The 12,700-nt window shown below is 45.0% G+C and overlaps 1 protein-coding gene across 1 annotated transcript; it reads right to left on the bottom strand.

The window, feature by feature from the left end:
• Positions 1-740: 740 nt before the first annotated feature.
• Positions 741-10,552, bottom strand: LOC105280467. The gene is made up of 3 exons (XM_011341051.3): positions 7,957-10,552; positions 2,012-2,213; positions 741-1,180 (listed from the first exon to the last, which is right to left on the bottom strand). The coding sequence occupies exons 1-3, from the start codon at positions 7,972-7,974 to the stop codon at positions 1,035-1,037; spliced, it is 366 nt and encodes a 121-aa protein (XP_011339353.1). The 5' UTR covers positions 7,975-10,552; the 3' UTR covers positions 741-1,034.
• Between the last annotated feature and the right edge of the window lie 2,148 nt (positions 10,553-12,700).

The following is a 12,700-nucleotide window of genomic DNA, read 5'->3' as shown; positions in this document are numbered from 1 at the left end:
GCAGTGAAATCCGAATTAGGGCGCAATCACGGCGGCTGAATAGCGGTCGCGGAGATATAGTGTTAATTATGTGCCAAATAAATTAGCAACTTGTTGATCGTCATTAATACTCGATAAACCTGGTCAAACATCCAACGTCCCTTGTGAAGCCCCGGGGATACTTATAAGCTCCCATAATGACGCGTGTAACGTCGCTCGTTCTCGTAGATCACGTGCAGATTTAATGACAATATCCCTAATCGGCATTATGCATCGCGAATGCGAATCACGTTTTGACATAACGAACGCATGCAAACGTGCGTCATGCGTTGTCGTGGCGCGTTGCGTTGCGTTGCGTGGTTGAGACTGGAAACTTGAAACGCCGCAAAAAGATAGAGAGTACTTGGGATCGGAATTGCAGTCGGAAAGGAAAACAGAATAGCAAAAATATAAGATATGAAGCTAGCTTATTACTTTCCGTCCGTCTTGCTATAGCTATTTTCTCTGTCCCAGTTCGTGACGTACAAGACTGCGTCTCATATTCATGTGATTCATCCATATTACCTCTGCAAGGTTTTCCAGATTTTGTCTGTTTGAAAAATTCATGATATCTTAATAACGTGCATTAACAGTATCTCTACTACAGCGAAATAATGTACTATCGTTAATTAATTATACTAATCTGTTGCTCGCAGTTCCGAATTTCTCAACACACTTATTACTCTTGAAGAGGAAAAGAAATTTTGATAAAATACAAGAACAGTTTTTATTGATATTATACAATATATCAAACATTTTATATAAATAGATACAATAATACATACATTATCAACAGATATAATTTCCAGCGCAAATGATACATGATACCTGTATTTCGTGATGATTTCAGATATCACTTGCAGCAGAATTATACTTTTACAACTTTAACAACAATACCGAGTATGATCGATATTATTCCTCGTAAACAATACCCATTGTACCTTTTCGTATTATACTATATCCCTATACATACAGCCTCGTCGTGGACGGCTCGCTTATATTATATCATATCTCGTTTACGGAACTCCGGCGTATTGTTGCACTATCCTGTTCCACTCCTTCGGGAAGGATCGCTGAATGTGAGAAAGGACCTTCTTGATCTGACGTGTCTCCTCCGGGTTGCATTGCGGGCAGGAGCCTCTCAGAATCAGTGGCACTAAACCTAGGATAAAATAACGACGTGGTATTTCGAGAGAATTTTCAAGTCGGTTTTATGTAGTATGCGTAAGCTTATGTATGCGCGATAGTTTCCTCCCGAGATTCATGTATAATATTATCGCGGGTTTCACGATATTTGATGTTTAACATTTCCGGCGAGTACGTGCAGTCTGTCCGGGAACTCCCGATGCTAATTTTAATCTTTCACAAGGCATTTCACTGCCTCGTGCGGGCAGAAAGAGGAACAAGAGCTAAAAAGTGAGGAAGAACCTTTCCACGAAGAAAACAAAGTTTGCGCAAATCGAACTACCGAGCGACAAGTGCGCTTAATACACAGCACTTTCGATGAGGACTCGAGGTCGGTATAACTTCGACTTCCATTTCTATAGACACGCGAAAATGCTTGAACCCCTCGGTGTTTACTTTGCGACGATGGAAACGCGACAATTAACGTGGAGCCCTCCGCTCCCTATGTGTCTCTCACAATGGAGATTAAACTCGGCGAAATTATACCAGTTGCAGATCTTGCTGACAATCGTCCGGTCGTACTAAATATTCCGGCTTTAGAAATCCCGAGGTGTACTCGTTTCATATGTCATTTCATCATGTCAACATCGTTTTGTCGAACTGTCACGGCGTTAAAAAACTCGAAAGACATGTCCGAGAATAAACGTGCCGTCTCCATTCCTCTCTCCTTCTTTCCCAACCTTCGATAAAAATTCATTTTCAACAAAGATGTAAAAAGGAGGGAGGATCAGAAATCCCATTTTGAATCGGGTTCGGGGTAATCGCCATCCATTCCACACAGCGCTCAATTTACTCGTGTAGGGCGTACTTTTCAGACGTCGTCCGATGGGGTCGCAGGGTGCCTCCCCCAGGGCGCACTTAAGCTGTCTGGTCAAGTAACGCTTGTCGCTCAGGGCTATGTTCAGCTGTGCGTCGGAGACCCGCGACCTGCCGGATTGTTGCGCATCGTCATCCGACTCGGTCGCCGCCACCGTGGCGAGCAGGGTGCAGGCGAGGGTGAGGACGAGGACCTGCAACACAGAATTACATGTGTATGCAAATGCGTGGAGCATATAATATAATAGTTTCGTCGATTATTACCAAACGCGCGTCCGAGCGATCCAGCGTTGGTCCAGCGGACTCGAACGACAATTTCCCTGGCGCACCAATATTACGCTCTCGGACGGCGTTTTCCCAGCCTTATTGTCCGCTCGGGTTCGCCGTAATACGGCGGATTACGGGATTCGCGTACGTAAAACCAGAAGGGAAGACGAAAACCTTTTTACGCGGGACCGGCGAATCGCACGGCGCGACGCTAAACTTATTAACCCCCGACGGCGCAACGGCAGCGCGATACCACCCCGACGGTGGTGCTTAACGTGATTATACCATCTGCAAGTATTATATGGTAAAACGGGCGGGTCGCTCGGTTCGAGGCGCGCGGCAGCACGGAGGAAGGATGCACGCGTGTATAGACGCCCCGGTGTACGGGGTGAAATTAGCTGCGCGGCCGTCCGACAGTAAGGGCGGAAGCACGTCTGTCATGCGGTAACGAAAGCGGATAAGGAAGGGTTGGCCTGCAGGCGAGGCCAAGGCCCCAGCGCAGCACGCCAAAGCTAACATGGCTAAACAAGCAGTCACCACGTCGTGCCGCCGCTATACCACGACGGTATGCGAGTAGCTCCAATCTCTGTTTGCTCGCTCCTCTGTCTTTCTCTCTCTCTCTCTCTCTCTCTCTCCCTCGTTTTCCCTCTTTCTATCTTTCTCCCCTGTGTTTCACCGCCCGCGCGACACGCCGCGTTGCATCTCGTGGCACCGCACGACGCCGGGATTTAACTAAGGTCGCTGCTTTTAAATTACCTCCTTGTCGCCGCGACGCGGTAGTCCCCGGTTTTCTATTTTTAATGAACTCGTGATCATTCTAATGTGGCAAGCGAATTCTCTCGCCTGGCGTGCTCGACCGCACGCGCGCACCTTTCGACTACCATCGTTGCACTCGCTCTGTATCTACCTCTCATCAAGCCTTACACCTTGAAGAATTAGGGTGGTTGCGTCAGCAAGTAACACTAATTTTATTCTCGTCTCTATTGTCGTGCAAAGTGATGCGATTACCATGCCCGAGACAATCGGGGATTGCTCCTTCAAACAATTTTTTAGAGCAAGCAGAATATTAAAAAAGCTTTCATACCAAAAAAGGGAACGTATGAATTTGTAATGTTTTTGCATGTATGTGTGTGTACTTGCTAAAAAATGAACAGGTTGTTTGTAAAATACGTTTTGTGTGGATAATACTTATTAAACTTTGAAAACATCAAATATCCTCTACATAGATATATACGACACGGACGTGGACATTTGAAAAAGTGACATCCTAACTGTTTTGAACAGTCTGTATTTGTTCGAAAGTGCTAGCTCGCACTATTGCCGGATGATGGTTCCTATCACTCTGGTGATAGTTTTTATGTCCCGAAATAGGATCCGGGTCAATTGGCTCTTCGAATTTGCGCCAATCGAAAAAGTATAGTGTGTGTTTGTCACGTCGCTTTGCATAGACGTTAATCGAACGAGTTTATGAGGGACGCGTTGATTACTCGACGCAGGGCCGGCGTAGGACACAGGAATCGTATTTCTAGATTATTACGAGGCCCGCAATATACTCCCCCCTCCCCATCACATCTCCGAGTTTGCAGGCAATCGAATTCCTTCGCGCGGTGTTTATTGGATTCCTTTGACATCCTTTGTGCTAACGTATTCGCGCTGATCGAGACCTCGTCCCTCTTTTGCATATCGTCTCGCGAGTAAACCCGTTCCGAGCCATCCGCGTCGTAATCGGGGACGTATGATTCGTCGCCTCGACTACACATCTCGTTTCTTCTTCCTCTTTTTATTATACACGAGCGTTATAATTTGAATTTTAATCCCGCCGCCCTTTCACTGCTTTCTCCGGCCTGGATTCCGTATAAGCTTCGGCTTTACGATCGCCGATTCTCTTTCTTGTCTTTGCGGCTGTTTGCGCTCGTGCACGCGGCCGAGTTTACGATGGTTCCATTTACGTGCGTTTTCTTTTTCACAACAATGCTGATCGTGGAATCGAGTGTGCGAGACGGAATACAATTTCTCGTCGCCGATCGTGAAAGCTTCTAATATCGCAATGGAGCATCCAAATGAGAGTTAATTTGAATTCTATGGTTTTGTGTTTCTGTGTCAGTTTTGTATAATATATCGATAAATTGTGAATGGAATGGATTATACGCACAATGATTAATTGTGCACGTTTAAACGATGATAAAAATATATGAGCGTCTATCCACGCGAGGTCTCACGACCCAAATGCGGCTTAATCACGACGTAATTACGTTTTCGCATCTGAAATCGCACTTAGCTCGACCGCCTCGTCTGATTTCCCGGCGGAGGCGGCCCGGCATCTCGAATTTCGACTTTTGTGGCAGAATCCTAATAATCGCGACGGCTCCGTAAATCACGCCGTGCATCTAGGCACACACAGACGCACACTCACATATACAATATTCGGAACTCAGGAATGATTTGTGGATTCGATGCGGGCGTGCCCGCGCAAAACCGCTTACTTCCGCAAACCGGCGTGTGGATTATAAGAATTATTGCCCGTCCGCGGAATGGCAAATTGGCAGCGATATATAGATTTTATCGTCAGCACGATTCGCGATCGACGATCACCTGTGACGATCGCATGGTGATCTCGCTATAATGCCGCAGAACTCGTTTTGGCTAATGAGTGCCTAACGGTCGCACACACCCGGCGATCTGCATACGGGCCGTTAATTACCCCTCGCTCGTTCAATGCGGCTGATAATGCGCCGTAAGCACACGACGCGTCGCGAGACCACGGTATTAGTATAGTATTAATTACCTTTTGTATAGTTCGGGCGTGCGAAACCCGTATGCAAAGCGATAATTACTACACACAGTTATCGGTGCCGCTTTCGCTCCGCTTCGACTCACTCTGATCTACTCGCGTCGCATCGTCACGTCCGTTCGAGCGAGCGAGCGAGTGGTTATAAAATTAATCTGCAGTGACTGTATACAGAAAGAGATAGAGATAGAGAGAGAGAGAGAGAGATGAGGATTCTGTATCGGTGAATGGTTTAACCGAGATACGCATCAGAGACACCGTTCTATAAGTTATACGCCCAGTCGATATCGAGACCGTTCGATAAATAATAATTTAGCGATGCGATACGACGCGACGCGACGTGGCATGGCATTATTTGCCGTATTATAGTTTACAGCTATATCAAACTAATTTACAGTTGCTTAGCGATAATCGAGATATACTGGCGAAATTGTCGCCGGGAGTTCACGTCTTCGCATCTGATACCGGCGCCGATCGATAAATGACATCGTCGATAAATAATGGCTCGCCTTGCCCCATGCAAAATGCAATATTCGCGCCGAGCGAGTGACTGGCGCTCAGAGGGACAGAACTATAAGGGGTAGGGTACGGCAGATCGTAGATTAATAATAATTAGGTGGACAATTATGAACCTTACGCGATTGTGTGATTCAAGTGTGTGTTTTTATTATATTAGATTGATATTATTTTTATCTCTCGCATTTCTTAACTTATTTCTTTTTGTAGCGCATTTTAGCTCGTGTTTGCACGGCTTGTGCAAAATTACACGTGCGTTCAGAAATTCACTAATCTATTATTTACACTATTCACACAGTTGTTTGAGCATTGCGACTCCCATGATTTCGTAGAAAACAAATGCAAGGATTAAACTTGACGCAACTTTTGCACGTTCGTTTTTGCCGTTTTCATTAACACGTGCGGATTTATGGATAAAGTTTATTGTCATCGCAGTTTCGTTTCGTCTGTTTGTTCTTTCACTGTTTGTACAGTCCGATCGCGCCTTTAGCATGGTTGCACCAGAGATTATGAAATCGTTCGACAACCTTCGCAATTGTTATTCTGACTGGGCCATGTTTCTACACCTTTTGCATAAGTATACGATTGCGATAGGTATGAATTATAATGTTATCGCGTTGTCGATAAAGCCAGGTGTTTCAATCGCACTGCATATACATAGCTTTCGCGCTACGTGCGGAAATTCGATAATTCGATTTTATTAGAAGAAAATTCCCTTTTTGCCCGCAAGATTTTATCTCGATTCTGAGCCACTTCCCCTTCGAGAGTGTATATTGGTTATTTAAAGTTCTTACGTGTTTCGGCGAGTGTTTTCGTGAGGGGTATGAAAGCCACCCAGTTACAGGTATTGTCTTGATGTAGTGTAATATTTTTATCCCCTTGTGTACCGTGTCAGAAATACTTATCATAATTTAATTATGTAAAAAAGTATCTCCACACACATGAATCTCGGAAATTATGAAATTTTACGTATCTCGTATATGCAGCGATATAAAATAAAGCATATAATTAATTTCAGTCACGTAATTATTACCGACGTGAAAATTCAGGCGGCTCGAGGGACGTTTACGCGAATATTTAATTTTGCTTTAACGATTAATGTTCTGTTACAGTACCCTCGCGACAAGACCCGATGGGAATAATATAATGCAACGTATCTGTCGCGTTAACCATATAAAGATCTTAATAACTAGCTCGTACCTAGCTCGCTCGTACCTTTTTTTTCATGTTTATATGTGATGCAAATGGCTGTCATGCTCTATAAACCAGTGCAATTTCGGAGCGTATCGCTTTCGAGCGCGTTACAATGTTTTTCCACATGAAGTGCAATTATTTTGCATCACGCGACCGTTTTACTGTACAAGAGGCACGTAACAATGGAGCATTATTGGTTTAATCTAATGGCACATTAACTCAAACCTTCGTGTACATGTCTAGAAAACGCGTATATGCCTGTTTTACTCCAAACTCGGCAATGTGGAGTCATAAAATCCATCTTTATCGGCTTCCAATATTTGCTTCACCTAAATAGAATATATATATACACATCTGGAAAACAGAAATTTACATGTTTATCTTTTTTTATAGGCGGAACTAGGTTTTTACAGGCGATCATGAGGAAAATAAATGAAATACTTGTTAAACTCGCTATCTCTATTGTTATATCGCATATTTGCTTTATTACCGCGATGTATTTCCAAATAATATTCGCAAGCTACTGTTACTGGTAGTCTCTGTACCGTTTTCTAACATCTGAAACTTGTTTTTCTCGATCTCGGCGATGCAAATATATCAAGATTGATAAGTTCAGATTTATTCTTCCTCCCGCACGCCAAATACAGATACGTCTCGTGAAAACCGTGCGATTTTGCGCGGGACGTTCCGTGCAAATATACAATTATGCAAAGTGGCGCATTTTTTGACGCGAATTTATTTCACCTCCGGGTCTGCGGCGGGACGGGAACGCATTACGATAAAAATAAATCGCCCGGAAGCGGTAGGAGGGCCGCGGCGCTTCCTTCCTCGAACATCCCCATCGTAAATGTACGACACCCGGCGAGTCCGCGTGAAGGATCCTAAGTAGCCCGTGCCACAGCCCGACGAGTAGTAAGCTTCCCAGTAAGACGGTATCGCGTTACGAGGGTTACGGGGGTGAGAATTTTCCCTGCATACCGAAACAACCTAAACTCGAGCTTCGTCGAGAGCGAGTGGCTCTCCCCCGGGGAGAGCTGTCTCCTCCGAAACTTTAAATCACCGGCCACGTACGTACGTATGTATATGTACATACATACGTGCGTGTATAGGAGGGTGCGTATCGCGCGCGCGGGAGAGAGTGCATCAACCTGTTGCGCACGTTCGTCACTCACCTTGATTGCCGCAGCCATGCCGAAACCCGGATCGGTTGCTTCGGTTGAAGATCGTGGCGTTTGATCTCGGGTTCTCGCCCGCGGTGACAGGGACAAGCGTACTATCGATCGGCGAACGATAAGGGTCGATCGAGGGATGATGAGGGATGATGCGGTAGCGGCAGCGGTGGCAGTGACAGTGGCGGTCACCTGCGAGAACTCAAAGAAGTCTCACAGACGTGTCGTTCTCGGCTCCGTCTCGGCTCCTCTCACCGTGAAATCGCGCAACGCACTGGGCCCCGAGGGGATACGGTATCCGTGGCCTTTCCTCCCCTTCCTCCCGATAAATACTTCCTTACGATAAAGCGTGCCGTACGACACATGATTTATACCGGCAACACTCTGGGGAAATGTCGGCAGAAGAGAAGGGGAAAGGTGCGTGACGTGTCGAGCGAGAGGCGCCACTTTTTTTCCCTCCATCGATGAACATGCATGATCGGATGCTGTTATTTTATCGGACTTTCGATGGGCCGCAGCGTTTCTTTGCATGGAACACAAGGCGGCCCGGGGAAAAGAAGAGGAATATAAATGAGTTATCGCGCATTTCCCGGGCTTATCCCGGAATAAGTTAAAGCATCTCATGCACAGATTAAGGCTCCTCTCTCAGGAGTATCTCTCGAGAAACTCGAATTAACTCGACTGATACCGCTGTCAAACAGCAAAACTTTGAGCTCGCGGGAGCTTTGGAAACCATTTTAGTTCTCTTTTCTTGAACGGCTAATGGTATCTTTGATTCTGCATGTATTTTATTGCTGGTTACTTTGGACGCTTTTATGCTGGCTGTGTACAGCATAGTTACAGTCACGACTTCGAGATCTTAAGATAAAAATAGGGGAAAATATATATTCTCAGAATATCTCGCGTGACATCATTTGATCATTTTATTTACTATAATATATGCATCGCACGCTTTCCACTTCTCGTTCTTCTCATTCGGTCAAGTCGAGAGACAGATTCGCCTCGCAGATCGGTTTCTCGAAAAACCTTCCTCGAAACCCAGACGGATCTCACGTTATCAGGTAAATCGCCTGGCCGATTTCACTTATTGAAGAAACGCGCGGCATCATTCACGACTGTCTTCGTTCCATCGGTTGACCTGGAAGTAGACCTTTCGCGTGGTACGTCACACGTGGAAATGTGACACACGGTGCAGCGACAACACCGTTGTCGCGGACTCATCCATCGCTTTTTCGCTGCACGGGATTATGTCCCGGATTGCGATGTCGTAAATTTGTTCTTATATCGCAGAGCACGTTTTAACATCGATGACAGGATTAATTCAACGTATTTGCAGCTGAACTAAGATGAGCTAAATTTGAAAAAAGTCGAATAAGAAGATAAATATCAGGGCCTCTTGTTTGTCGATATTGTCGATATTGTCGATGAACTTTGTTTTTTTCTATTTTTTGCACACAAATACGTTAGTTGAGATGCGTAAGGTTACAAAGCCGATACAATCGACAGCTAACAATGTCGCGTAATGATGATGCGCGTCGTTGCAATACCTTCAAAGGTAAATGGATTACGTAATTCGATCTTTTTTATTTCTCGATTCTGTTGTGCTTCGCGATATTTTACTTAGCCTTCGTTTTTCGCCATTTTCACATAACTTTTTACGCAAGTTTTTTCATTCTTGAAGGGGTACTTTCCGGTGGATCCGTTTGATGGACGGTAATGCATAGTGATAAGAAGCATACTCGGCGGAGAATATTGCCATATTCCATCAACAAAATTAGTCAGCGCATGAGTATGAGGCAAAGTATAATATATCCACCATCGTGTAAAAATACACGTTTATCTCGTCGTGCGTTCAGCCACACGGGTCTCTCCGGAGGTTTTTTTCAGCTAGCCTCCGTTTAATGCGGCATTTGCATCGCAAATCCCACCGTTATTTCCTTCGCCGGGTACATCCGATCCGCAAAGTTGCGCCGTTATAAAACGTCAAGCGATCCCCGCTAAAATCACCGACTTGTCCTTCTTTCTGCCTCTCTCTCTCTCTCTTTCTTTCCCAAACGTATAACGAGTTAACGAGCGTATTTTTCGGCGTGCGCGCCCGTCATCTCGGCTTACCGGCGTCGCTCTCGCTCTTCCGCCGACCTCTTTTATTTTTTTTTATACCACGACTTCGCGACCTAGAAGCGCGGAGAAGAGTACTCCCGATAAAATCGACGGATTTTAACGGGCGACCGGCCGCGACTGGACGCGTCGCCAGCATATTCGACGCATGTGCTCGTCCACGACGATAACGGGCCTCGAACGCAAACGAAAAAAAAGAGAGAAGAAGAGAGAGAAAGAGAGAGAGAGAAGGAAGAGAACCTGGCAAGAGAGGCGTGAAAAATACGGTTGTGCTGGCGAGAGAGCGGACGTGGTGACCCAGCCTCCACGTCGGGATGGACCAAACGACGAGGGAAAAATCGTGCCTTGTATCGATGAGGGTTACATCGGCCGGAATTCGGTTATGCACTACCGAGAGGAGTATTCACGCCACGGTGTCGACAAAATCAAAACCAACAGTGCAGTATTCATGATAACGTGGTTTAGCCAGAGTTTAATAAAATGTAATCGAATTAATTATGAGCTGAATAGTCAAATCAGGTATCCATAATTAAATCGTCTAATAATGGTATTTGATGTTTATGATTAATCGGTGTTCGCGTGACTGATATGTGCCAATGATGAAAATTAGGTATTTTTAATTAATCAGCGATCATTGATTTGTCAATCAAGGTTCATTGGAGTTCATAACAAGTTCAGCGCTTCATGGGAATTACATGATCGATTTACTGAATTAAAAAATCGGGCCATTATTGGGATAAGATTAGCGCTTGTTAAGTAGCCGCCGATAAAAGACTTTGAATTAATCAGTGGAAGAACATTGGAGAGAAGAGATCTTGTTTAACTATGACACGAAAGTCTTCATGAAAGAACGCGAAGAGGTTGCTCATTATTTACTCCACAACTTTTTAATTTCCAGTATTACATATTTTAGCGTTTAAACTTGAAATTAAAATTCTGCTCAAATAAAAACTACTTAAAATTAAACGAAAAACAAAGTTCCGCCATACATTTTTCGCTCTTCCGAAGCGTAATTCGCGAAAGAGCTGCTGTCGATCGTCTGCATGCAATTTAAAAATCATGGACGTCCCCGGCGGTCTCCCGGGATTAAAATTGTCGTTTTAGTTTAAAAAATCTCATGCTCGTTGTTAACGCGTTTCATCGCGTCGATTTCCCGTACGTCGACTCGGAGATTTTTCGCAGCATCGCGCTGTCGGTGTCCTACAAAGGGTGAATTCAGTCCCTGTCGGCGCGCCGCACCACCATCACTTTGTCGATTTGTTCGGCAGCTTCCGCAGAAAGATTTAATTTTCCGGGAGCAACGAGAAGTGTATTTTTGTTCGGAGATTTTCACACCGATGCCGGGATTGCCGGGCATCGCACACCGCCGGCGGCATCCAAAAGAGGGCGGACTCGAACCTTGTCGACACATCGGGGGCGATCGTCCCTCTCGCTTCGCTCTTCGATTTTTTTTCCGCACTACCTCTCTGTCATCGGCTCCGGGAGAGAGCTTTCTTTTTCCTTTTTCGTTACCCGACTAGGTTGTCGGGAGCTGTTTGAATGGGCGATCGTTTCGAGACGATCCGATTGTTCCAACAGAACGAGTTTACCCCGAAAAAAAAGGAGTGCCCGATGGGGAAAGAGGAGATCGATAGCTTATTGTGATGTTAGTCACGTCGTGTGACTCCTCGGATGAGGGATGGAGAGAAAGGAAGTATGGGGCGGAGGGCTTGATTCACTTCGCATCGAGTTTATTTAACATTTGCAGCCGCTTAAAAGCGCAATTGGTCTTGTATATCCCTTTAGCAGCGCGTCCAATGAATACTGAAACGCGGAAACCGTAACTCGACGCGCAGATGACCGTGCAATGATTCCATCTATTATTAGTATTATTACTTCATTTGATAATTTAGTTGTAAGCTTTTAAACATTATAATCAGGTTATCGTATAGTCTGAAAACTTTCAGGTGGAATAGTTTTTAATTTTTTAATTTAACAGACCAATTTTTTGTCTCTCGATTTAATTACTTGCGGCCATCTATATTCTCAGTCGTGCGATATCGCCACGTAACGTAATTAATAACGGGTATTATCACGTGTTTGCCGAAAGAAATTATATTTCCGAGTGCGGGACGGTCGTGAGGGAAAATTAGGAAAACCACCCTGGTGATTAAGCCGACTTCAACGGGAACGTGCCGGGAACGTAAATTCGAGGTGTCGCGCGAATGCGGTCGCGTTAATTCTTTTGTTTCTTTTTTTCATAGTCCCGTTATTTACCAAGCTATCGGAAAATTCAACGGTCTCGCCCTTTTTTTCCAGAACAGCGTAAATGGTTTTCTGCGTTTCTATGTGGCGCGTAACGGCTATAACACGTGCGGTATCTGTGCACGGCGAATTGCATAAATAAATGTTTTGCATTTCAATTCACGGTGAAATAGAGGCATTGTTACGTCACTTATACACATGCATACACATGCGTACGTACATCCCTGGTGATCGGTCCCGCGCTGTAAATTCTTGACTGCCAAGTAAACTTACCGCGAGCTGGATCAACGAACGTTAACCCGTCAGATTAGGGGCGAGAAAAGGATGGGGCTTGTTTTAACCCTTCCATGGAGGTTTAATCTTCTCCTCGAGAGAATTCGACTAA

This window comes from Ooceraea biroi, chromosome 4 (genome assembly GCF_003672135.1).
Source record: "Ooceraea biroi isolate clonal line C1 chromosome 4, Obir_v5.4, whole genome shotgun sequence".
Classification (NCBI taxonomy): Eukaryota; Metazoa; Arthropoda; class Insecta; order Hymenoptera; family Formicidae; genus Ooceraea; species Ooceraea biroi.
This window is presented reverse-complemented; position numbering and strand designations above follow the sequence as displayed.

Bases quoted from the DNA above. Each gene is read 5' to 3' on its own strand.
- LOC105280467 (XM_011341051.3), bottom strand. The intron at 1,181-2,011 runs GTACGCCCTACA...ATTTTATCCTAG, and splicing joins CATCGGACGACGTCTGAAAA to GTTTAGTGCCACTGATTCTG.